The sequence below is a fragment of the Chionomys nivalis genome, chromosome 18, assembly GCF_950005125.1.
Source record: "Chionomys nivalis chromosome 18, mChiNiv1.1, whole genome shotgun sequence".
NCBI lineage: Eukaryota > Metazoa > Chordata > Mammalia > Rodentia > Cricetidae > Chionomys > Chionomys nivalis.
In genome coordinates this window covers 19,816,676-19,843,611 of record NC_080103.1, presented here as the reverse complement: position 1 = coordinate 19,843,611, position 26,936 = coordinate 19,816,676, and the positions used below count along the sequence as shown (strand labels likewise).

Genomic DNA, 26,936 nt, shown 5'->3' with positions numbered 1-26,936 from the left:
TTCTTCCCTGTACACTCTTGTGAACATACTCATATCCCCTGCAATATCACAGACTTCTCAAGATTTCTCTCCTCTTCCCTCCCTTTCCTTCCTTCCCTCTCTCCCTTCCTTCCTCTCTCTCTCCTTTCCTCCCTCCTCCCTCTCTGCTATCCTATTCAATTTAGCAGTACTGGGAACTGAACCATGGACCTTGCCCATACTAGGCGAACACTGTACCTCTGAACTCTCTTGTTTATTTTTATATCTCCAACATTTCCTGATACTTTACCTTGCAAATACTGGGTATTCAATAATGCTTACTGAAACAAATGAGATTTATGACATGCATGGTTTTGATACTGGCTAGTTTAACTCTTCTACGATCCCCCACTGCTAACGTACACATGTCCAGAGAGAAGTGAAGGTAAACTCGTGATGCCGCTTAGAGGCTATAAGCCTATCATTATGGTTTGCTCTCTGCCATTCACATCATTGGAAAAAGAGCTTTGAAAAGGATCTCATGCCAGAAGGGAAAAAAAATATTTTCTAGCAGCCTTTGACAGTATTGTATGATTGTTGAGCAGCCAGTTTTCATTTCTTCTGTTTGACTGATCTATTGATATTTCTGTTTGTAATCGCTCAATAACTGGTTGGGAGAGAGGAGTGGAAGACAAAGCGCAGGGCCATGGTGGGAGGAGGAACCCAATGGAGAATAAAACATTTGTCCAAACAACTTTGGCCATGACAGCAATGTCACAGACATTCAAAGTTTGGCAACATTCCTCAAAGATATGTCCCTTTCTCTACAATTATTGCTTAACAGATAGACTCCTACCTAGCCTTTTACAATGCTCACTCTGGTGACTGTCCAATCGTTCAAAGATGATGAGGTGCTACTGAGGGTGATAAGGTTCCCGGATGGAGGCAGGACCATGCTTCTACTTTTACTGCCATTGCAAGGCACCTTGCTGTGCCACTGGGAGCCGCTGGATGCAAATCCAAGAAAATGAGATTTGCAATTTTGCATTGATAGCCAGTTAACGTAGGAGGGAAAGGTCCCCTTTGCCACTTCTGAAGCAAATATCGCATGTGGCGATTTCGGCAGCTGCATTAGTTGGTGAAAATTGATGCGCATTTCATGTGTCAGAGAGCTGAATCCCAGAGAATGGAGCCAGCCTCCCAGAAAATGGTTTCTTTATATAGTTCCATCCATTCATTGTTTGATTGGACTTTCTGTATATTAAATTCAAGCTGTTCTGCCACTCACGGGCATTATGATGCATTGGTTTGGTGGGAAGTAATGAAGGTGATGGGTTTTACAGCATCACATTACAAAGAAGGCGTCCCCAGCCTCATCCATCTCTCCATCAACTAGCTTGCGTGTGAGGTGGCACTCATGTTAAAATGATTTTTCTGATTCAGTTTAATGACACTCATTCAAGTCCTGGCACCCAGAATATGATTACATGAGTTAAGTGCAATCTTCTTGTGCCCAGTCATGGTCTGCCAAGGCTGGGATCTCTTCCCATACAGTCCCACCTTCCCACACGCCTGCCATTTGTACTGGTGTGCTCTGAAGGAAGCATGACGGACAAACAGGAAACCAAACATGGATCAGTAGAGCGGATACCCCCAAACATAGGAGGAACTCCTTTCTCAAAGCGAATCTTTTCTAGAAGCTAGTCTGAGGTCAACAGTACCCACTCTTTCCAAAGGAAATCTCGGGGGGGGGGTCTGCTACTTCCCGGAAGAAAAACAGGGACTTGAACATCACCGAAAGAAGAATCTTTGTGAACGGGTATTCCAGTGTTAGCGTCCTTGAAACAGCTAGTTGTATGCAGGCTCATGTGCCCAAAAATGGTGGAAAGTTACTCTACTTCAGTCCTTGGCGCAGAACTCCCAGCCCTTGTGGGGTGTGGTCTGGAGCCATGTACGCCCCAGGACGAGCATTCCTTGGTGGGTGTGAGAACTGAACACATTCAGGCCCTCGATGAGGGGCTCTCCCCTGGCTGAGGAGGGAGAAGGAGGGCCCTCTGCTTTTTGTTTACAGTATTTCAAGGCAGAATAATTGTGGTTCCTCGGGAAGAATCATGTTTGTGTTTACTGGTGTGTTTAAAGAAAGAAGCACAAAAAAAAGCCGAGCAGAGAGAGGTTGGGATTGATTTCCAGACATCCCGGAAGGGAGGCTGTGAAATGAACACCAGCGTGGAAACCCTTTTCCAAAAACTGCGGTGATCTGAATTGCCAGCTCAGAAAGCAAAGGCGTGGCAAGACCTCCCCACCCCACCCCCCACCGTATGAGGCACCTGAGTGACTCAAGCGTCATCCCAGCCAGTTAATCTTTTCTGCAGTTCAGTCTCAGAGAGGTCTCCATGTCAGAGCCATGGCTGGCTCCTCATGATAGTGTAAGCACAGGCCAGCTGATCACACACTTCGCACTATGGCCTGGGCAGGAGAAAGGGTGAGTTCCATCCAGTTTTCCACCCTGCCACCAGCCTGCACTATCCCTCTTTCTGATGTTGCGACTCCAAGTTGGTGCTCTAGGCTTGCTTGTTCCCAGCTGATGTCTTAGCTGCCCCAGGCTTTGAATCTCCCTACAAGCCACTTCTTGCCAAATGCTTTCCCCAAGGGTATGGAAGATCTTCATGGCTAATCTGCTGTAACTTTTCAGCTGGCTTAATGGGAAAAGGGTTATTGAATACTTCCTGAGAAACTTCCTGATGTTTCTACTTTTAAAGTGTGCTTGTGGGGGGGGCAGTCTACTTGTTAGTGCATATAAGTGTGTGTGTGTGTAAGAGAGAGTAGAAAACAGCGGTCAACCTTTCCTCGATCTCCCTCCATCTTTACTTTTTAAGATGAAGTTTCTTACCTCAAGTGCCTCAACCCAACTTTGTTGATTGTCCAATGAGTTTACAGGGACCTACCTGTCTTCACACTCCCCTCCCGCCCCGTGCTGGGGCATAAGTGTGCCACTGTGCCTAGATTTTTTTTTTTTTTTTTTTTTTTTTTTTTGTTTTTGGTTTTTTTTTTTGTTTTTCGAGACAGGGTTTCTCTGTGGTTTTGGAGCCTGTCCTGGAACTAGCTCTTGTAGACCAGGCTGGTCTCGAACTCACAGAGATCCGCCTGCCTCTGCCTCCCAAGTGCTGGGATTAAAGGCGTGCGCCACCACCGCCCGGCTTGTGTCTAGATTTTACGCAGGTTCTGGGGCTCTGAACTCAAGCCCCCATGCTTACACAACAGTCACTGAGCTAATGTTCTGGCCCTCTGCCTCTAAATAGACAAGGATCTTTCAGTCCCTGATCTCTGCTGCACTCACCCATGCTATTTTATGTTAAGGGACCAAGAAGACCTCACAGATGCTGAGCAGAGACCTGAAGGGATATACACAATATAGAGAAGAGCGTTCCAGTCAGAAGGAACAATACATGCAAAAGTCGTCAGGTAGAAGGGTCGTTAATATGCTATTCGAGGGATAGCAAGGAAATTCCTAATACAGTTTCTGCACGGAGGGGGCAGGAGATCAGAAAGTCAATGGGAGAATCTTTCAAGCACGCTGTGTGTGACCACCATACCACCATGGCTCTGAACAGGAAGTCCCTCAAGCATTTTAAGCCTCTGCTCAGTTTCCCAGGGATCTGGCTGCTGGAGAGTAAGTATACCCAGCACTCCCTACGTGTCCTGCCATGTTTTATTCTTCTATGGATCCTAATAGTGTGTTTGTTTGTTTATTTACTTACTGTATTGCCCTTCCCATTAGAATGCAAGCTGCACAGAATGGTTTCTTTACTGTTGAAATCTAGTGCCTAGAACTTAATCAGTATTTGAGGGAATAAACAGTGGCATGAAGGAAACAGTGTTGGGTAGGAACTTACCTAGGTTCCCTTTATGCTCCTCCCTGGCCCTGCAGTGTCTCAAGGTGACCATGGCTAAGTAGTCAAATACTATATAAGGGCTCACGGCAAACACTCTTTGCAAGAAGTCTCAGCCCTCCTAAGGCTGAAGTTTCATTCAGTGTTTGTTCTCCCTGTCTGCTCTGCCCACAAACATCCTGCCTGACATGACAGCATGGATGATATCTGGAGAGGCCTGTGTTTGGTTCTCACATGGCCAGAAGTGGTTTGTGAATGGGGAAGTTGAAGCTGGGGAAGCCAAAGCACAAATCTGTTTAGTCAAGCGATTGGGATGGATGCTCACTACACTATCACGCCCTGTGATCTTTGAAGATATGCACTTCAAGCCTTCACAATCTAGGGGGGAAATGCAGAAACAAAGTCAAGAAAATGATGGCAGGGTAGGACACCAGGGCTGTGATGGGAGGTGGTGGTGACAGGGTAGGACACCAGGACTGTGATGGGAAGAGGTGGTGACAGGGTAGGACATCAGGGCTGTGATGGGAGGTGGTGGTGACAGGGTAGGACACCAGGGCTGTGATGGGAGGAGGTGGTGACAGGGTAGGACATCAGGGCTGTGATGGGAGGTGGTGGTGGCAGGGTTGGACATCAGGGCTGTGATGGGAGCTGGTGGCGGCAGGGTTGGACATCAGGACTGTGGTGGGAGGTGGTGGTGACAGGGTAGGACGACAGGGCTGTGATGGGAGGTGGTGGTGGCAGGGTTGGACATCAGGGCTGTGATGGGAGGTGGTGGTGGTAGGGTTGGACATCAGGGCTGTGATGGGAGGTGGTGGTGGCAGGGTTGGACATCAGGGCTGTGATGGGAGCTGGTGGTGGCAGGGTAGGACATCAGGGCTGTGATGGGAGGTGGTGACAACAGGGTAGGGCACCAGGACTGTGATGGGAGGAGGTGATGACAGGGTAGGACATCAGGGCTGTGATGGGAGCTGGTGGCGGCAGGGTAGGACACCAGGAGGTGCTGGCAGCAGGGTAGGACACCGGGGCTGTCACAGGAGGCAAGAGGAATCCCAGATCTTCACTAGCTAGGAAGACTTCTTGGAGAAAACAGTGGAACTTTGCTTTTGGAAGATTGTCCCGAAGAAGGGAGATGCACCTTGTTTGATTTATCTTGCAAATTCACATTGGGCTGGAATGGGATCATAGTACTTGTGTATTCTCAGAGTCGGCAATGCTCTCTGGTGCACAGGAAGCATCCACAGACGTGGAAAGAACCAAAGTCTCCTTGTTGAGATGTAAGTTGTATCCTCTCTTGGGAATTTCAACACCAGGGAACTATCAGTTAAGAAATGCCAACGAACAAACAACCCAAAGGTCACTCATTCTCAGAATGTTCTGTGAGCAGTACTGGGGTCAGGGCTCCACCCCACACAGTATCTAGACTGAGGTATGGTGATCCCTGGGGAAGTACAGACAGAACACTGAAAATGGAAGAGTTCATAAAAACACATCTCAGACAAAGCTCCATTTCTGGCACTGGAGAGCCTGACCCAGAACCCCAACCCGCAGTGTTCTCTCTCCACCCCTGACTTCCCGAGTCTTCCTGCCTCCTGGGACCTCAGACAGCCGCCCTCCAGGATAAGGTTTTAAAGGGAACTGCAAATCACCTGGAGACTGCTTCACACTTGGAAGAAGTAAAAAAACAAAACAATCGATTCTGCTTTTGTTAAAGTGATTTTTGGATACTGTCAGAAATGCTCTCATCTCAGAGCACGGGGTGACAGACAGGTTGCCGATGACAATTATGTAAGTCAGGAGCAGGCTGCTCCATACCTTCCCCCACCTTTCTCAAGCCCAACTGCCCTCTTTAAGAAGTTCAAGAGCAGTCCACTTCAGATGTCCTGAAGTCAGCAACCCCCCCCTTTTGAGAATGCACACCCAAAGGCTCCCAGCATCTCTTTCCCCCACATCCTAACCTGAGGTACCTCAAGGACCTACTCGGGACTTGCTCCAGGTCAGCCACAGTGCTAAGCAAAGCCAAGCGAAATTAAGAAGGGAAATTTGCTTTGACATAACTCACCTCATATAATACATTCCCAAACTAGTTATGTTGGTCTTATTTAATATTGGGAGTTCCACGTTATCCCTTTCCTCTATTAACTGAGATAATTGGGGATTTGTTTTATTTATAGCATCAATTATGAACACGGAAATTAATCCTTGAATGGTGCATTTGGGATCTCAACTGTCAAGGGAGCAGAAGGGAAACCTGGGCACAGCTCAGGGGTCTTTCCTACCAGCACAGGAGCCTGCCAAGGAAAGACATCTTCAAGCCTGGGTGATAATTTGGGCTGTCATTTGTTCTTGTGTGCGTAAAGTATTTTGAAATATTAAATAAATGGTGATAATTGGCTTCAGGATATCCTTCCCTGGGGGACATCTACTGATACCTGAGTGAGGTAGTGGGAAGCAGGCAGAAATGGCAACCGGAGCCTGGCAGAGGAGACACTTTCACTTGTATCGGTTGGCTGGCACTGCTTTGAGAAGGAGCTGAAGACAGTATCGTTGATTAGAGATGGGAGCTCAGGGAGGAGAAGGGCAAGGGGAGCCACAGATGTGGTGGGTATATGCTGGGAGCTCCTGGAAGCAACTGGACCACTGCAGAACTGATCCTTCATCCTTCCTGGTCACATGAAGCTCAAATTCAACATACAGAAAAAAAAAAGAACTTCCTTCAATGGTCGATCAGGACTAAAAACTATCCAGTGAATGTGGTTTGGATAGAAGCCAGCCAGGAGAGAGGGAAAACGTTCCAGCGTTGAGCTAGAAAGTCCCCTAGTAAGGGCAAGAAGCTGCATGTGGTCCTGTAGCATCTCAGTGGACAGATCAGTCAAGTCTGCTCTCCTGTCTCCCAGAGCAGCAGAGCTGAGACACAGCATCCAGGGCTGGAGTTGCTGCAGGGCTGCAGGCTCAAATATTCAATTTACTCTCAAGAAAGGACAGATACATCTAGAAGAGACTGAGGACAATATCAGGCCAAGTAAATGAGGAAAGTGCCCCATTTACACTGACCCCTCCATTAAAATGCATTTTGCCAAGCACCTGCTATGTAGAACTAAACAAACGAGCCAGGTAATGGTGCCAACCGCCAGCTCAGGTCAAAGTCAAAGTAGCTTAATCTAGCACGGAGCTACGGTCAGAGTGGAAGGAAGGAAACGAGACTGCTGTCTTGTAACTTGTCTGCATAGAAGAAAGAGAAGACTAAATAAAGGCTTCCTTTCTGGCCCGTTTAGTTGCCTCTCGGAAGCTAGACATTTCAATGTATTGGGACAGAGAGCCAAGCCTGTTAATCACTTGGGGGTGGAGTGAGGAGGTTCAGGGCTCGCAAGGGAGCCACACCTGTGCCCAGTGTGGGCAGAGTCTTTTCCTCCTCCCGTGCCTTCTCCTGCAGTCTTCCGGCACCCTGCTCTACCTCTGAGAAAATAAACGAGAGGCCAACACTGCCTACCCCACCCCCTGATGCTGAACACTGAAAGAAATCAACCATTACCCCACAGTAAAACTAGCAGTAAAATCCCAAGTTTAGCTATGAAAACAGCCATTGATCTCCAATGCAGTCTTCTGGTCTGTCTAGAAGGAAATGTGTGACGGGTAAAGTCTCTGCACGCCCAAGATAGTGCCTGGCACACAATACTCACCAAGCTGATGCTTTCTTGACCAATCATGTGACTAGAATGGAATATCACATTCAGAGGTCATCTAAAAAAGTAATAAGCCCCAAGTCTGGCTTCTACTGGAGGCCACGATGGAGCGGGGATAGTGGGACATGGGACAAGGAGAAAGGACATTGAAGGTGTATAGCGGTATTTGAAAATCAGCTGTGACTCTGGGAAATTTACTGACTCCCTCTGAGCCTCACCTTCTGTATCTTTAAAGAGTACAGAACTTCTCCTACCTTGCAAGGCTGCTGAGAGGACTTAAAGATAATATATGCGAAGTGCTCAGCACACTGCTGACACGCAGTAGACACCCAGATGCTATTATACTACTAATAAAAATTAATGGGCAGATGGCCAGTGGCGCTCCTATTGATCCCATTTTAATTCTGACACCCATCAATCTGCCTAGTATTTATCGCAATACAAGTTCCTCCCTTTGGGGTCACGAGTCCCATCAAGAGGCAACTGGGGAGTCATAGATCCCCCATCAGGATCATGCTTGAGGTTTGTGATGAGATACCTGGGTTTCTTTAGGAAGGTGAAGGATGGGTAGGGTCTGCATAGAAGGAACAAACATGAAGCCAAGTCCCTAGGTCACTTTATCCCAAATATCTCATGGTGCCCAAAGCTCACATCTGCCATTTGATCCAAGAAAGGCACAGTCTGAGTTAGACATTCACTCTGGTGGGCAGCTAGTTATTTGATGAGCACATATGTGGGCGTGTGTTCGCCTGTGTATGCATGATGTATGGTGTGAGTGTGTGTGTGTGGTGTTTGGAAGAATGGCTGTATAGTTTTCTTTCGACAGACAGAGGTAAAGGGAATGAATGCCTGGATCAAACATAGCCATCACAAATGGACGGTGACATCCCTTGCTCCTCCCTGCTCCTCTCCTGTGGCAGAACGACAAATGCAATCACTTTAGAAGAGCCAATCACCTGCTCAGCTGGTCCCAATGAGCACATGCAGCACTATGGAATAAACCTATATCACCACAACAGGGTTTCAGCTAGGAAAAAAAAATTGAATTACCAGGATGCCACCAACTGAATTGTCAAAGACCAAATAAAAAGCTTCATGAATTCTCCATCAGCAATATAATGCTTCCTTTTCTAAGCAAATCTAGAGCCGGCGTATGAATTGTGGAGGGATTTTTCATTCGTCTCTGAGGCTGAGGCAGAACCCCTCTGAAATCTATGTCTCCATAAATCTGCCTTTATTTTTCTCTAATCCTGTTAGGATGAAGGCTTTAATCTCCTTCCTGGGACCCCTTTGTCTAATGGAAAGCTTCACACACCAGCACCATAAATGTATTTTTGTGACCTCAGTGGAGTGGAGGACTCAGAGATCTGGAAGGGAAATGTCGCCCGAGTTCGCACCCGAGTTCGCACCGCACTGAGCACTTGTCTCTCCCTCTGAAGATAGTGCTGTCTGGCCAGCACACAAGTAGGCTGGGTCATTCCCCTTCTGTCTCCAGTTGATAAAAACAAGCCTGCTCCTCCTTTAGTGAGAAAAAAAGAAACTGGTGCCTTGCTCTGCAAAAAAAATCCCCAAATCAGGGTCATTGGGAGAAATTCTAATAAGAGCTACTGAACCCATGAGTGTCTGTGGCAGCAAAAGAGAAAAATGAGGCAGAAGAGAAAGCAGCTTGCAACTATGCTACCAAGGAGCAATGCAGGAAGGGATCTGCATGTGCAGATTGCGTATCATTCACCCAACTTCTCCCAGCCTTCTGCCCCACCACCCGCCTGCTCTGTCTTCCTTCCCTGCACAGTTCTTAGAGACACTCCACCCTGCCATCACACACACCACACTGCTTGAGGAAAGACATAGTGACTTAATTTCCCATGTTTTATAAAACACATGCCTCACCCTGCCCCAATAGAATCAACTCAGATCAAGTCACCACCCACAAACAAATCACTCGTTCCTTTTCTGTCTGCTCCACTCCCCTGGTTTCCAAGAGTTGAGTGAAGGACTTTTGTCTCCAAACCTCCTCCCCTCAATCGTGATACACCACCTAAAGCTTTGTGATCAACCAATCCAACTTCACCCTAGGCAGGCCAGTGACACCGACTTACCCCAGTGTAGTCATGGTGACGATGGTGTACCAGAAAGATGCAGGGATGCTTGTGAATTTGCTGGCAGAGGAGCCCTTCTCGGCATAAAACATCACAGTGGCAAAGATGATTATGGCCATGGTGAGGGAGAAGAGGAGAAAGCCCAGTTCCGAGGCACAGCTCTTCAGGGTGTAGCCCAGGATCCGTAGGCCCTGGGAGTGTCGGGAGAACTTGAAGATCCTGAAGACACGGAAGACCCGGAGCGTGACAAAGGCCCCAGATACATCCTCATTGTTGGTCATGACCAGGCCGATGTAATAGGGCATGATGGCCACCACGTCGATGATGCTCATCACACTGCGAATGAAACGGTATCGACTGGGTGCCGCGAAAAGCCGGAGGAGGTACTCCACCGTGAAGATCATAACGCAGGCAGTGTCCAGGCAGAAGAAGGCTACCGAGTAGCGTTCTCCACATGGCAGCTCCTTGCTCCCTGGCACCGTGCCGCATGGCACCGTCTCCACCACGTTGGTGATGACTGAGACAGCAATGAAGAAACCAGTCACGTAGTAGAAGACCAGGGCCAGGGTGCTGGTGTGTGGGTTCTCGAATGCCCGCCACATGGTCTGGCGGAAGCTGAGCGAGGGCATGGACTCCTGGTTATTCTCAGAGTCATTGTCGTCCATGAGCCGCTCCGCATTCTCCCGCTTGCGGTCTTTGTACTCCTCATAGCAGCAGTCCCCAATGATCTCAGGGAGGATGCCATAGAAGGCCAACTCATCGTCGTAGGCAGAGATGCACTCGTAGCGCGGGTAGTGCAGTTTCCCCGTGCGGTAGAAGTTGAGCACGCAGCGGAACACTTCTGGGTCGCGGTCAAAGAAGTACTCCTTGGTGTCCTCATTAAAGAAGAACTCTTTCTCTGTGCTACCAAGCAGGGTGTCGGGGTAGCGCTCCAGAGTGGTCCTCCAGGTCTGGAACCGTCTTCCGCTCACATTGAGGACGATCAGCTCGTCTTGCCGCTTGTTCTTGTCTGCTGGAGCGAGGGGCATGGGGCAATTGGCCACTGGCATCCACCCAATGGCTGCAGCCCGGGCAAAAGGCAGCCAGGCTGCAACTCCCGCCGCCATGGTGACTCCAGCTTTTGGGCTGGTAGCTGCTCAGACACTGTGCACACCAGCTTGAAGTTAGTTCAGTGACCCCTGGGGGATAGGAAAGATCAGAGAAAGAGCTGAGTCTTCTTTGATTGTTGGAGGATGGGACAAGGGGAGGGTCATTGAGTGAAACAGCAAGCCTCCAAGGCAAGATAAAACTGAAAGCACCCAAATAGGGAACTCTGATAGTGATGCAAGGATAGTACCTCACAGGGGCTGTGCAAAGGGCCAGTTCATCAGAGGCAGCTGACTGATAAAGTGTCAAGCTGGGGTGGGGGTGGGGCGGGGTCCAGGAGTACTTGGGAAGGAAAGCCTTTAACAGGGAGATCTGGGAAGATGGGTAATAATTAGCTCTGAAAGGTTATGGGTGTTATTGCGAATTTAAATTGGGAGAGGGTAAATGAGTTCTCATTAAACGAATTTAAAAGTGGGATAAACATGCTAATTTTTATTTCACTCTTCATCCACCGGGGTAATCAGAAATTGGGGTGCCAATGAAGGAGATCAAGTAAACACATCCTTTCTATTTCTCCCTGGTGGGAAGGAGACTGAGGCTGGGTTTAGAAAATTCTGTCAAGGTGGGGGACCCCAGCAAGCCAAGAGCCCAGTGAAGTTCTCCCTCTGACTCCCTTGGAGAAAGCTTTCACTGGCAAATTGCTACTTACTCTTGAGGATGCTCGGCCTGGATCCTTGCCCTAGCAACCTACTGTCCAATTGCAGCCGTCAGAAGCACGATGAACAGACAGGGAATGGTTGTGAGGTTGTACCGTGTCTCTCTCTCTCTCTCAACCAAATGAAGGCATTCTTGGGTTCTTGGTCCACCTGACTTCCACACTGTCCCTCTCCCACCCCAGAGCAAGCTGAGCCACGCTCACTGCCTTCCCTAGCTCCCTCGCCTCCTGTCTCCATCTGCCCAGAACCCAGAGTTCCCCATTATATAACAACACACCATCCCATGCCAGGCTCCCTCACCTGTCCTCTACTGCACCCTTCGAAGCTTCTTCAGGGCTGGGCACCCTTGCCCCTCATGCGCAGCTCTGTGCACCACATTCCCTATCACCTGTGAGGATGGAGGGAACAATGGCATGGAGAACTATATTTGGCTTGGGGAAGCAGATTTACCTTCCCAGATTTGGCTTTTTAAAGATGATAGTGAAATGACTCTGCAATCCCCAAATGTATACCATCTGTGGGAAGCCATGTGGTGACACAGAAACACACGTAACAGTGACGGGAAATTGTTTGGGGTTGGCACACTCAACTCCACTAATCCTAAACTGATCGCACTGCGCAGAGCCAAATCCTAGCTCAGTTATTTGGATTCTCTAGAACGCACTTGGTTTATTTCTGTATTGAAATCAACGAGGCAGAGGTGACTTTGGGAGTCTGTGGTGTTGTTTGTCGGCCTGGTTTTGGAGTTGGGTGACTTATTACACAGACTTGTGATGAACTTTGGCCTTCCTCTCTCCAGGAATGCCACTTCACCCGCTTCTCCAGGCTCTCTCTGATGATGCTTTTGCTCCTGAGCTGCTACTGGTCTTTCCTACCCGGATACCTCTGAGACAGAAAAGCTTACATTCTCTCCATCCCGAATGCTGCTCTTCACCTCCTGCCTACAGCATCCCTCACCCTAGGCCACTTACCCTGGCCATGGTTTGTTTTAGTTTTAGTTTTTCAAGACAAGGTTTCTCTATGGAAACCTGGCTGTCCTGGAACTTGCTCTGTAGACCAGGCTGGCCTTGAACTCACAGAGATCCGCCTGCCTCTGCCTTCCGGGGGCTGGGATTAAAGGCATGCACCACCACCACCCAGCACCTGACCATGTTTTTTGTACTCTATTCCAAGGATTGCCAAATAATGAAACACCATGAAAGATTGGCTCCCTTGGTCCTCCCTCCTGCCGGCATTCTGGTTTCACTCTCCCCTCCCCATTCCTACATTCCTCCCTTTTCCTTGGAATTCATTCTACTCAGAGCAATCTCCTTAGAGCAAGTTTCTGATTGGGCTTCACTCTGTAGCCTGTGAAATAAAACCCTAACTCCTTGGCCTGACATTCCAGCACCTTCATCCAGGGACCCAGCTTAACATATCAGCTAGGCAGTCCAGGTACCTCCCTGGCCTCCAACAACAAGAGCAGAGACGGGCTCACAAACAAACCCTGGATATCTGTCTCTGGAGTATCTCCCCTGTCCCTCCACTCATTAAAATCCTACCTGTTCTTCTTCTTGATGATGCTTTCTCTTCTCCCAAGACTCTCCTTCCTTTAGGCTCTCTGCACTCTGCCTCTCTGTTCAAGCACCTGCCATGCCAAGTTTGGATTACAGGTGCTTTCTATCCCTTTCATTAACAGTGGTGGTATCAACAGTAAGAAATGGCCAGATACTCAATGCAAGGTATTGCACTGTCTCCCGTGGCTATCTCATTTCATCCTCAAAGCAACCCCAGTCAGAAGCGTCTATGATGCCTTTCATTTCATGAATAAGAGAATCTAAGGCCTATCGATACCTAGCATTCTGATAACCCTGAAACACAGGTCCGGGATTTGACCTTGAATGGATGACTGAGCACTGACCACACCAGGCTCCCGTACCTTATGCACTCATGGACGGTTTCCATCAAGTCACCAAAACAACCCCTGCTTTTGAAGTAGACACCACTGTAGTCCTCATCTTGCACATAAGGAAAATGAGAGCTAAGGAGTGGCTGTGACTTCCTAAATGATTAATAAATAGTCAGAACTGGTTGGGAGTCACGCTAGGCAGGACATTCCCTGGGAACCACAAAGATCTTTCAGGGCAAAGGCTTTCCATCTAGCCCAGCAAATAGCAATAGTGTATGTAGTGCTTGAGCAGGTACCCGAGCCAGGACCGCTATTTGGCTTATGCTGCTTGCGCTCTCTGTTTAACTCTATGCCTTGCTGCTGTTTCCTGGGGCTGTCAAGGGTGGCTGTTCTCTCTCTAAACAGTAAACTCTGAAGACAGAGCTGAATTGAAATCCTGAGAATTAAGTGTCTGCAGACTCATTGTAGGTTAGATAAGTGTCCTTGAGGAGTTGATTTCTGCCTCAGTTTCCCCATCTACATGCTGGGGGGGGGATCTTCGTAAGTGCCTCTCTTCCTGAAAGGTTGTTTAGATGCTGCAGAAGACAAAGAGAATGACAATGCCGTTTCCTATAGATGTCACTGCTTTGAGGATAGAAAAACAGCACGGGTCTGATGAGCCCTTGATTATAGGAACTGAGGGAAGGGAGGAGAGTGGAGGTCATTCATCCGCGACAGCAGGTAATCCACACACCGTTGAGAGACGATTCAGAAACACACTCTGCATTGCATAGTTGTCTTCAAAGCATTCGCCCTTACAATGAACTGTGTTTTCTTTGGACCAGGAGAGACCCCTGCCCCCCACCCCCTCCCCAGTGTATACTTAGCTAGGTTTCCAAGGGGTGAGGGCCTGGGAAACGAAGATAAGCTAAACATTAGTTATAGATAGTTCTGATTCTGACTCAGGTCATGCACTATCCAAGGCACCTTTCCACATCATAGAACGTCTAGTTTACTCCCACAAAAAAAACCCGTGATGTTTTTGCCTATTGGTGACAGGAAAAAATGTCGAAGCCTCAGAAGTTTCCTTCCAAGTGGTTAAGTTAATTAATACATATAGGGTTGGATGGTTTTCAAACCAGACCATTGTCTGGCTCCCTGTCAAATGGATTCCCTGAACTAGGTACAGCCCAATCCTAATGTTCCCTTAGAAGAAGTAGGCAGCCGAGAGCGCAGGCTCCAGGGACCTTTCCGTCTGTTTTAGTACTACCCTTAACTTTTGAAAGCAAGCCACCGTTAACTTTCTGGGTTCAGAATCTTCGTCTGTAACACGAGAGCCTAAAGAGAAAGTGAAGGAGGACCTTTTGATTCAAATGTTCTCCTGGATCCAGGACACAGACGCTCCATCTCCTGTCTCTCTGAGACAGCCTCATGACGGCTGCCCATGCAGAGCGGGAAGTAGAGCATCTGGCTTGGTTGCTGTGGGGATGCAATTAGCCTGAGCCTCATCTCAGCAGAGGGAGTTCTGGGAATTCCTGATGAGGCTGGTGCCCAGAACAGGACACACAACCTGCATCAGTTGGAACCCAAGGCAATCCAAGGCCTAGTCTGCCCACAGAAATCCCCTCACCCTCCTAGGAAGGAAAGAGGGCTAAGGCTTCAGGTCCTTGCTGGCCCCTTGACTCATGACCCCTAACATCCCTGCCTTATCAAAGAGATGGGCCCTGGCAGGGGTTCAAATGGCAAAGATTAAGAGATTGCGGATTCAGGAGGTACCCTGGAGAACCTTGTCAGCCAGACACACGGCCCTGAGCTCCATCCCTCACCCTCTTCACTGAGTCAATTCTTCTTTTCCAAGGCCACGAGTAATGCACAATCTGCTTTCTGATGGATAACCGAAAGTTCAGAGAGAGGCAACACTAATCCCCTCCCTATCTATCCTGAAGTCTCTTGTCTCAAGGGTGAACTTTTACCCTGTCTAATAATCCAGAACCACCTTTCTCAAGAAGGTCATGCAAGTGCCAGACTGTCTCCAGAGACTCAGAACCCATCCTTCTGGTTAAAAGTACCAAGAAAATAGCAATTACCCTTTTGCCACTTTTTGTGTGCCTTCGTATGTGTGTGCGCATGGTCATATGCCGTACACGTCTGAGTCTGGAAGAGGACAACCATCCCACCAGACACCATGCCCGAGCCCATACCAGCCACACCCACCACACAACCCTGTAGGGATGACCTGGCTCAAACAGGACTTCTGAAGGCTGTCGATGCAACACTCACCGCTAACAGTGCCAGCGCCTCTTGGAGCTTGCCTGGGTATGGACCCTGCAACAGGCACGACAGTGCGGCCCCATTTCCAGCCAATGACACCGCACACACCTCCCATACCACGGTTTTACTAGGACGTGGATGCCTTACAAATGAAAACTCTGAAGCTATTTTTGTTTGTGGCAAAAGAATTCGACAGTGGGAAAGACTCAGCAGTGGGGTAAGGGAGAGATGCAGGAGGGAGATTAAAAACCAGGAAAACTCAGAAATGACGATCGCAGAAAAATCTTGGAAAAAGAAACCACTTTATCTTGCTTTAAAAAGTCAGCTGCCCTGCTAAACAGCTTCGGTTTTGGAGGCAGAGGATCAAAAGGGGGCAGACCTCTCTTCCTGGGGTCTGATACCTCACCTGAGCACAGATGAAAAAACTGCAAAAATGTCACACCACCAAGATCTGCCCTTCAATGACCTCAGGAGAGAGCCTCCAGAAACTGGAGCTGGTCTGAGGGACCGGTTCACGCTCCCAGGGAGTCTGCCCTGCGTCTGTTGGTGTGATTTTGTTAGGTATGAAATGGGTGCGGGAACCAAGCTGGAGATCCTTGGGGCATGGGCCTAGGACACACAGATCGCCTTCTCCACAGTGCCACTCCTAGGACGGCCAGGGCAGTTTCCTCCGAACTCTTTTTGTTTCAGCCTTCTCAACAGCAAAAGGGAGCAAGTTGCTAATCCTTCCTCCTCTGGAGTCTTATAGCATTCAAGAAGCACCACGAAAAACTAAACACATCAACTCCTTTCTGCCGGCCAGTATGTGTCCACATGGGCAAATGTACACATGCTTTGCACTGAATGAACGCCCAGAAGCCCCTTTCTCTTAGATAAACATTCAGACTCCCTTGAAGTAAGAGTAAGTAATGCATCGATTCATGAATGCATGACGACTCTGTAAAACCTGATTACGGATTGCATTGTGTCTATCCCCCTGTGAAAGTTCAGAGGCTCCGTCAAATACACGGAGACTTCTCTTTGCCTTGATTTCAGGTCTGGAACCTCAGCCTGTTGCTGACTTATCAAGGCTGCCCCCGAATGAAAGGAGAATACCGTAGGCCGAATAAAATGCCAGCACTAAGCAAGTGCAGGAATTTAGTTGATTCTAGGTAACTTCTCTGCCCATCCCCTGTGTAAACACCTTGTAAAGAAAAAGAGTCTTTGAAACCCCTTCTCTGAGGCCGTTCATAACACTTCAGAGACCTTTCCTAGGGTCCACAGGGTGGAAGATGTGACAGGCAGGACCAGCTGGACCAGCCCCCAGCCTCTGGCAGGCGCACCACAGGCTCGCTGGCTGGAGAACTTTGCGAAGCGCCCCAAACGGCTCCCAGCTTCCACTCTCAGCCATTTCTCTCCTAAAGAGCAGGCTCACAAAGAGCAGGGACGGAGCAAACCGTCGCCACCTGCAGACAGATCCCGGGGCGCTGCTTCTGGCACCCAGCAAGGGAAGGCAGGCCAATGGCAAGAGGGCAGAGGTTCACACCCCCACCCCCAAACCTCTCAGAGCCTGGGTGCCCAGAGGTGGCTCCGCAGCCAAGGGAACCAACGCCCCCAGGCCCGCTGCCTGCTCCCCCACGGTCACGGCCCCACCCCCAATCCTTCCGGCGACCCAGCGCCCACCCACCCGGGCGCGGGAGTGGGAGGGTGCCGCGTGGGCAGCTGGAGCAACAGGCGTGGGAGCAGCGCTCCTCGCACTCGCTGGCTCCCGAAGGCTCGGTCGCTTCCCTCTTACCTTCGCCGAAGCCAGCCCCAGGCCCCGCGCCCCGCGCGCGCGAGGAAGCTGCGGCCGGGGGGCCGCCGAGGCGCAGAGCGCCCAGCAGCGCGGGGAAGCGCCCAGCAGCCGCCGCTCGGGCGGCTCCTCCTCGCCGGCGAAGTCTCGCTCGTCCCTCCCTCACTCGGTCGGTTCGTGCGTCGGTCCGTCCGGGGGGCCGTCCTTCCCCAGCCGTCGCCGCCGCCACCGCCGCTCCAGCCCCAGCTCGGCAGCGCGTCCCCTCCCCGCCTAGCCGCTCCGCTCTCGGGCTCGTGAGCTCCGGTTCGCTTGTTCCCTGCCCCCGCCGCTGCTGCTGCCGGTGCCGCGCGGAGCGGAGCCGGGCCGGCCACGGGGCTGCCTCTCCCGAGGTCCCTCTCCTGAGGAGGCGGTGGGGGGCGCGGCGCGGGCGGGGCGGAGAGGAGAGTCCGGGGGAGGCGGCGAGGCTGCGCCCTCCGCTCCCCACCGATCCCCCACGGGTCGAGCGGCCCCAGGCCGGGCCCGAGAGCGCAGAGCCACCAGGCAGCGGAGGGAGCGAGGAGGAGGACGCGGGAGCCTCGCTGCGGGAGGGTGCCCAGGGCGAGGGCGTGCGAGGGGGAGTGACTCTGCGCGAGGGTGTGTGTGTGTGTGTGTGTGTGTGTGTGTGTGTGTGTGTGTACAGGGGCGCTCGCGTGAGTGGGGGGTGTAGCGGGGAGGGGGGGCGGGGAGACTAGGCAGAGCCTGGTGCGTCTTCCCAGGAGAGTGGAGGAATCTTAGGGTGTGCCTGGAGGTGGTGGTGGAGTGTGCCGCCGACTCGGGTGTGAGCGCGTGTGCCGGCGAGGGTGGGCATGGGGCGAGCGTGGCAAGGTGAGCGTGGCTTGGGAGTGGGGGAGGAGCTGGGCGCGCGGCGTGATCGTGAGTTCGGGGGCGTGTGTGGCTGGGGACTTGGAAAGAGGTAGCAGGGAACACCGGCGTGTGTGCGCATGGGGTGTGTACACTTAACTGGATGTCCGTTTCCCATTCACTGTCCACGCCGCAGAGCAACTCTTCTTGGTCATCTAGTGAGGCTCTGCCCGTCTCCGCGCAAGCTTCCAAGCTGACCCTGAACTGTCAGCTGCATGTGCCAAAGCTGGAAAGGTCTCAGGGGTGTCAAACTGCCTTTACCTTCACATCAGAGCCGCTTTCCTACAGGAGTGAGAGGTCGTGGCCAGATAGTCGGGATTTGCTCCAGTCCTCCACCACGGTTGTTCAGAATTAAGATCGAGGATTTGGGAATGTGAACTCTCACTTTCCTATCTTCCCAGTGCGGGCCCAGGCCTTCGGACCTTTCCAGAAACCCAAAGATCCCTATTGCTTAATACTTCGACCCAGGATGTGGAGTGGGAGTTTGATGGGCGCCCATGGGGCGTAGTGTCCAGGCAGTAGTCCCCCCGTCACCGGGGCGGTACGTTTGTAGTGCTGCCCAGGCAGCTGAGCCAACTGGCTTTCCCTGTGTCTCTGGCCTGGGTGCTGGGAATCCCGGGCCTGGAGATCGCAAAGCAGGCAGCTTCGTGCCTCTGCAGGGACCGGAACGCTTTGGCTTCGGGGATCGCAGTTCTGAAGTGTGGAGAGGTGTATGCTGAGACACAAATGGAGAGAAATGCGAAATGCGCGGCAAGGGTGACAGTGGACTTGGCAGGGCATGCACTGTGGCTGGAAAAGACCTTCCTGAGTCCAGAGTAGCGCTTCTGACTTGTGGCAAACCGAGCCCGCTCCAGAAGTACAGGGTGAAGAGCAGTTTTTGAGGTGTCAGCTACTCTGGGCCTCTGGTAGCTTGGAGCTTCTCATAGGCTCTTTTACTCTAACCAAAGCTTCCTCAAGTAGTCAGTCTGAAAGGTGCACAATTGGCCCTTCAGGAGGTGGGCGTGGACCCTATTAGCATTTGCCAAGAGTCCTAGAACCCTGAGGGATTTGCATACTAATTTGCATACAGTAATAATGATTAACAACACTGCCACTCCCTGGCCAACCCAGGAAGAATTCAGGGAAGGCCCTGGCAGGGATTCTCCCTCCCTCTTCTCCTTGGAAAAGAGTTTTTGATGTTGGGTTTTGTTTTTGTTTTTTTAATTTGTTACTTTTTAATAGTTGCTATGACCCCTGAGGGAAGGTACTCTGTCTCTGAAATGGTCTGGTCCAACAGGGACACTTTCCTTTGGTTTTCCACCTTCTGCCCGACAGTGGAAATTCAAAATTTTATTTCTGCCTAGGTTAGGATTTCCTTTACATTCCGGCTGTTGTTCTGCAGTGGGAAGGTAGTTCCGGAGTCAAGTCTTCCAAACTGTCAGGAAACAAATGGTTACCTGGGAACAGCAGTAGACTCTTGGAGTGATCTATTAATGAGACAACATGTGCCCTCCGGGGTTTTGGAAACCCTAGTTGAAGCCAGGACACTCACTGGACACCCTGCCCCACCTTCTCCAATCCTGTCCCTCAGATGCTCCTACCTGCTAGTCTAAGAAGTGTCTGTGAACTGCTCTTTTTGTCATCAATAACTGGCAAAAAGTAAGGGAGGCTTGGATTTCTAGTTCAAGCCAGTGTGGGTTTTGTTTACAGATGCTGAGGAAAATGGGACAGGTAGAGGAGGAAGGAGGTACTGGACCCGAGACGCTGACGGGAGAGCCATTGTCCAGGAGACTTTGGGTACCCGCCCTCCACCCCTTACCGGAATCTCCTCAGCCATGCCTGCTGGTTCCTTCCCCCCTCTGCCTCTGGCCCAGCCTGGCCGGGATTTTTCATTTGCTTTTCCCCCATGACACGGCCGCTTTTCCTTTAACTCTCGGCTTCTATTTAAAAAGCTAATTTGGGAGCCTGTCGATGCTCCCAATTCAGACATTTTAAATAGGAACTGAAAGTCAGGAGCTGCCAGGGCACTAGGTTTCCTCCTCTCACCACTGGCTCAGCTGAAGTGTTGGTTCAGTCACTCTGGCCCCAGTGAGTGTGCGTGCCCGTGTGCGTGTGCACGTTTGTGTGTGTGTGTGTGCGCGCGTGCGCGTGTCTCACCACTGGCTCTGCTGAAGTGTTGGTTCAGTCACTCCGGCCCCAGTGAGTGTGTGTGCGTGCATGTGTGAGCGTGTGTGTGTGTGCGCGTGTGCGTGTGAGCGTCTCACCACTGGCTCTGCTGAAGTGTTGGTTCAGTCACTCCGGCCCCAGTGAGTGTGCGTGCGCATGTGCGTGTGTGTGTGTGTGTGTGTGTGTGTGTGCGCGCGCGCATGCGTGTCTCACCACTGGCTCTGCTGAAGTGTTGGTTCAGTCACTCCGGCCCCAGTGAGTGTGCGTGTGTGTGTGTGTGTGTGCGCGTGTGCGTGTGCGCGTCTCACCACTGGCTCTGCTGAAGTGTTGGTTCAGTCACTCTGGCCCCAGTGAGTGTGCATGTGCGAGTGCGCGTGTGCGTGTGTACATGTGCCCTGCAAGCTCAGGGTGTATTTCAGGTTATCTTTTCTATTTAAAGATAGTGTTCCTATAGAAGACTCTGAGTGTGTATGTGTGCATGCACACATGTGCACGTATGTGTGTCTGTGTCCTTTCCAAGCGCTGCACAAGGGAGGATTCTTCACTAGTCCCGAGGCTCTGGCCACTGTTTGCAGAGCCTGTCATCCTGGCGTCTGTTAGAGGAAGGAACAGCTTTGCTCGAAGTCAGCTTTGTCTTTGCTGACATGCCAGGCTGTTATTGTCTGTGCAGCTCTTTGTACTCAAACTTGCTCTTTGAAGCTGGCTTGAGCTTCCTGAAGGGTCACTCTCACCCCCCGCACTCCTTGTGCCTGTCCTACTTTGGCTGTTTGTCCCATGCTGGGCAAGCATTTTGGAGTTGGGACTCTTCTGAGGGTTGCAAGCTTTATACCTGTCAGAGTGCGGTGAGCCTTGAAGGAAAAAAAAATAGACTTTGAGGTCATGGTGATTAGGTTTGAACCTGCCTCTGCTGTTACCTAGCCGTGGGACCCTAGGGAGCATGCTTGACCTCTCTGTGCCTTGGTTTTGTTTTGTTTTTTTTCCCTCGACTCTACAATGTCTAATGATAGAATTGTGGCACTTCAGTAAATATCATAGCGAACATACTTAGAACAATGCATGAAATTTGGGCAGTTGGTGGTTTTTCAAGATAGGAAGTACAGAGAAATCTGTCTAGGGAAGGAGTTAGAACTGCCAGATTGTGTGCGTGTGCGGGTGTGCGTGCATATACATTAAGTCAATGTGCACATGACAATACAAATGCCAGGCCACAGCTGACTGTGTCAAATTTACCTCACTGGCATAGCTGAGTCCCTAATCTCCAGAAGACAATAAAAGAACAGAGGCAGGGTTGTATGGACAGGGAAAAGAAAGGGGATTGCCAGGCCAATGTCCTAGGGGTCAGTTTTATGCAGGAAGAAGGAGCCCACAATGCTCCCACCTCCCTGCCTTACCCATATGCACAGCTGGGATCCGTGTAATGAAGCTGCAAAGGGGGTGCTCAACAGGTAGCCCCTTGTTCTTGGTGTCACTTTCTTTGGTCCTATCCCTGTCTCTCACCCCCACCCCCATCTCACCACTGGGCAGAGGAACTGATGAATTAACTCTTAGAGTCCATTTCTCTCAGTTCAAAAGAATATGAGCGTACGAGGAGGGACACAGTAGACCATAAGCAGGAAGAGGGGCTGTAAGCACTATAGGCTCTCTGAGGGATCCAGTACTACCTCGCAAATCTTGGGGTATATGCGGTGTCTTAGTTACGTTTCTAATGCTGTGCTAAAACACCGTGATCAAGGCAACTTAGCGAAGAAAGCATTTACTTTGGGGCTCATGGTTTCAGAGGGTTATGGCCCATGGCTACCATGGTGGGGAGCATGGCAGCAGACAGGTAAGCGTGGTGCTAGAGCAGTAACTGAGACTTTACATCTGATCCACAAGCACAAAGAGCAGGGCGGCAGCATTGTTGGGGGCGGGGGGAGACCTGGGAATGGTGTGGTCTTTTGAAATCTCCAAACCTACCCCTCCCCAGGACACACCTGCAACAAGACCGCATATCCTAATTCTTCCCAAATTGTTTCACCAACTGGGGACCAACTATGCAAACATATGTATCTATGAGTGAGTATTTTCACTCAAACCACCGCATCTAGCTCTGCATGTCCACTTTGATCTGGGGAACGGCCCCATACTGGCTACTGGCTGTGTCTTCTGTGCCCTCATGGTAGACATTACCACTTACAGATGCATGAAGGGAGATGGTGGGTGGGAGGGGCTTCTATAGCATTCACCTCATTCTTTGAGACAGGGCTCATAATTAGAACTTGGGGCTCACCAATTAGGCTAGGATGTTTGGTCAACAAGCCCAGGGATCCTCCTATCTTCACCTCCCCAGAGGGGATTGTAAGCACACACTACTGCACCTGGCTTTTTATGGGGGCTTCAGATAGTAAACTCATGTCCTCGTGCTTGTGTGGCAAGCATCTTACCAACCGAGCTGTTCTCTACTCCAGGTGCCTCCTCCTGCATGTTTCCAGGATGATTTCTTATTCTTCCTTGGTTCTCTGTCTGTCCTTTTCCAGGGAGCGTTTATACAGATTTGTGGTTTAAGTTTCTTCTCATGCCAAGGATTCTTTCCGAGCTCACCCTGGTTCCATCCTTGACCACCCTGCCTCTTTGCTACATCTCACTACCCTCTCCTGGTGGACTGTCACCATCAGTGCCCTCTCTCTCACCAGTCCTCCCTGACCTTCACTTACACTGTTCTTCCGCTGTCTTTCTGATGGCACCTTGTCCTGTCACACCTTCAAGCCTTTGTACATGCTGTTGCATTTTCCAGAAATGCCCACCTCTGCTTTCTGTTTGTTCCCACATTGAGGGGAGAAGTGACCAAATGTTTATTCACCCCAGCCAGGGGACTGGTGACTGACCAGCGATTGATTCCACTCAAGTGCAGTTGGCAAAGCGGTAAGTTTATTGTCATAATATACAGGAGCATGGGTAACACAAAGGAGCTGATTATCAGGAAGGCTAACCCAGCTTGCGGGGAGGGGACTTGGCAACACTGCATCCTTAGAGGTCTTTGCCCAACTTGAAGCCAGCTCCACCAGACAGCTTCCTTTCCGAGGAAGCATTCACTGCTTTTGCAGCCTCGGGGTTGATGGGGTGTGGTGGGATTCGGGGTATATGCTTGTGACTCTGCAAGTCTCTGTATTTTCCGCACCTTTAAGCTCATTAACTTTTTATTCCTATGAGTCTCTCTTTTCCTTCCAGGAGAGAATCTCGGTCTCAATTCCGAGGGAGTAGCTACCGAACAATCTCTTCTTAGCAGACTCAAACCTTAAATACCCAGTACAAGGTTCATGTGCTAAGTTTTGGTAAAAACTTTTCCTGTATCCCAGATGAATTACCTATTCCCCCTTCGGGTGTTCTACAGTCCTTCCTGTGTGTCCCAAGCATGGTTCTTTCTACCTGTGTGGGCTTAGCTGTCTGCACAGGGGTGTCTCATTCTAGCCTTTGTGTGCTGGAAGGCAAGGATTATGTGTCAACCAACTGATTCCTGACACAGTGCGTGGCTCTAGGGAGCTACTCAGTGCATCTGGATTATGGTTTGTTCTAACAGTGAGTCCTGTGGTTCCCTTGATTACAGTGACGGAATATAGCACAAGTTTGCCATCTGGTCAGTCTCCTGGTCCCTTTCTGATAGATCTCAAGCAAGAACACGAGGACATAATGGGGATGGGCAGAGAAAAAGAACATGGGTATTCAATTTGCGTCAATCCTAGATGAAAAGAGCCCCATGATACCCCCTTCCAGGGAAAGGCTACAACATGAGATCCAACTGCTCCTGCCTGTGCAGACCAGGCCAGTGTTCAGCCAGATTGGTGTGTGGGGGCTCCTTTCTTCCCACCCTGGCAAGAAGTGAATCACATCCTCAGAACATCACCTCCTTGGGAACAGCCAGGACACAGCCAATTGCAATGTCCCTGATTATTTGCAGCTGCGGTCATAAAGACAAGCATGGCTTAAAGACGCCAAGACCAAAGGCTGCTGGATTTGCAGTATAGCCTTGTGTGAGAACCAGAGCAACAAATCCCGGACAGTGGAAGCTTAGTGGGAAGAGCAGTCTCCCTGGATGGACCTGGTTTCAAAGTTTGACTCTGTCATTTACCGACTGGGTGACTTTAGGCAAGGCACTTCACTTCTCTAAGGATTACCCCCTTGTCTGAAAGGGTTCTGATGACGACATTATTCCACAGGGCGCATAAGGATGGTGTCAGATTATGAAAACATGTCTTACATTCAATTACAAATAAAAATGTTAGCTGTTAGGGCATTGTAGCTGAGTCTAGACGAGTCTGAAACCAGCTCCTTATAATATTCGGTAGAGCTCCCCAAACAGTGTGTATGAACTCAGGCAGGTCATCCAAGCTCTTTGATGAGTGTGCACCTGTACCTCAGGATGTGCGAAATCAGAGTCTACCTCCTAGACATTTCTCCCATTGCCACCTCTTTCTATTCTCTGGTACCCTGTTTCTGCAACCGTACACTTTAAGGGCTGTTTTCTTTTTTAAAATATTTATTATAATTATTTATTTACAATTTATATAGTTTGTGTGTGTGTGAACATACTCAAGGTTAGAGGACAGCTTGAGGGAATTGGTTTGCTCCTTCCACTATGTGGGACTGCAGGATTAAACTCAGGTCACCAGGCTTGGTGACAAGTACCTTTACTTGCTGAGCTATCCCATTGGCCATCTTTCCTTTTATTTTCCCTTTGTGTGTGTGTGTGTGTGTGTATCTGTGCACATGTGCAGATGTGTGCACCTATGTATGCATGTGTGTTTGGCTAGAGAAGGATGTGGGATGTTCTGCGCTATCGCTGTCTGCCTATTCCTCTGAGATAGGGTCTTACTGAACCTGGAGCTGGCAACCAGCAAGTACCAGCGATCCTTCTGTCTCCATCTCCACCACACTAGGGTTACTGACTGGCACAGACACTCCCCACTTTCTGCGTGCATTCTGCGGTCTGAATTCAGGTTGTGCGTGATTATGATTGTGCAATGAATGCTCTTACCAACTGAGTCATCTATTCAGCTCTTCAAGGGCTCCATTTCTACCCACCCCCTCCTCTCCAGTAAGAACTGATAAATCATTTAGACTAACATACAAGTGACTGCCGTGTCCAGTGAAACAGTTTTCAGACGTAAATGGGACAGAACACAAGCCAAGACAGTCAAAGAGACTCAATGAGATTTCTAGCATTCACCAAAGTAATGAAAGAAAACTTGAGGAGCCCAGGAGCTGTTTCTTAACTCCACAGATTTCTGTCCACTGAACCAAATGATGTGATTATATGCCATGAGGTGGGCTGTTTCTGAATTCTGAAGCTAGAAAAACTAAGTCTCTAGCCTTTGAAAAAAATCGTAATAAAGGGATTTGTTCACCAATTTTATCCACCTACTTCCTTTGGCAAACTAACAGACACATTTCATAAGAATCCAACCCCTTCCCGTCTACACATCTGTGATACTTACAACTAAATATTTGCTGTCCAGAGCTTAAAGCCTGCATTGGCTGCCTCCATGAGTTTGTCGGAGACTCGGCTACAAACTCATTCGTTGCTCTTGTGTATGGACAGGTAAACAGAGACAGGCCAGCTCCCATATCTATACTCCAAGGTCTTAGGCTTTTAGTTCTCTGCAAAACTGTTGTTAAGATGGGTTCTCAAAACTTTTCAAAACAGTTTGAATCTTTATATATGATAAAATTGTATGATCCACTCCATGACCCCTCATTTTAGCATTGAACATTAGAAACTCATGACCCAGCATGTTCATCTGTGTCCTAAGGCCTCTATTCCACAACTTCAAGGCACATTCCAGGTGTCATATGATATCATCAGTAAATAGTTCAGCAACCCCACCATTATTATGGTCAACAAAAGCCACCTTTTCAAAGGAGACATCCTTCTTGCCTCTTTTCCATGAAACTGAGAATGCCTGATACTTGTATCTTTGTGTACCAAATGTGGTCTTGGGAAAGCTCTGGAATTTCCTGCACTCTGTCCAACGTTCTCTTCTGTCCTTTGGGTCAAAGGGACACACACTTATGCTTGCCAATGATATCTCCATGTGTAAGCATCTTGGCATCAGTAGGTGTGCTATGATGAGGCCTAAGCTAAGAGGCTGGAGTCAATTCAGAGCACAGCCGGGCTCCCGTCTTGGTTAGGACGCCTATTACTGTGAAGCACACCAGGACCAAAAGCAGCTCGGAGAGGAAAGGGTTTGTTCCAGCTTATAGCTCTCAGGTCCCACCATTGCAGAGCAAAGTTAGCATGGAACTCAAGACAGGAACCTGGAGGCAGGAACTGAAGCAGAGACCATGGAGGGGTGCTGCTTACTGACTTGCTCACCATAACTTGTTCAGCCTGCTTTCTTTTAGGCCCTAGGACCACCAGCCCAGGAACAGCATTATTCATAATAGACGGGGCCCTCCTACATCAGTCACTGATTAAGACAAGGTCCTACAGGCTTCCATAGAGGCCAATCTTATGGAAGCATTTTGTCAGTTGAAATTCCCCCTTCTCAGACAACTCTAACTAGTGTGAAGTTGACAA

The 26,936-nt window shown here is 49.8% G+C and overlaps 1 protein-coding gene across 4 annotated transcripts in view; it reads right to left on the bottom strand.

Annotated features, from left to right (window-relative positions):
• The window catches only part of Kcnd3 (potassium voltage-gated channel subfamily D member 3), a 222,187-nt gene extending 203,641 nt beyond the window's left edge, over nt 1-18,546 (bottom strand). For 2 of the 4 annotated variants that reach the window (XM_057793208.1, XM_057793211.1), the window contains exons 1-3: nt 17,342-17,911; nt 11,730-11,817; nt 9,628-10,805 (exon numbers count right to left, since the gene is read on the bottom strand). In XM_057793208.1, the coding sequence (XP_057649191.1) occupies nt 9,628-10,733 (1,106 nt within the window). In that variant the 5' untranslated portion in view covers nt 10,734-10,805; nt 11,730-11,817; nt 17,342-17,911. Of the gene's footprint in view, nt 1-9,627; nt 10,806-11,729; nt 11,818-17,341; nt 17,912-18,499 lie in introns of those variants that run through there. The other 2 variants (XM_057793210.1, XM_057793209.1) reach the window with 2 other exon arrangements.
• Nucleotides 18,547-26,936: the final 8,390 nt, after the last annotated feature.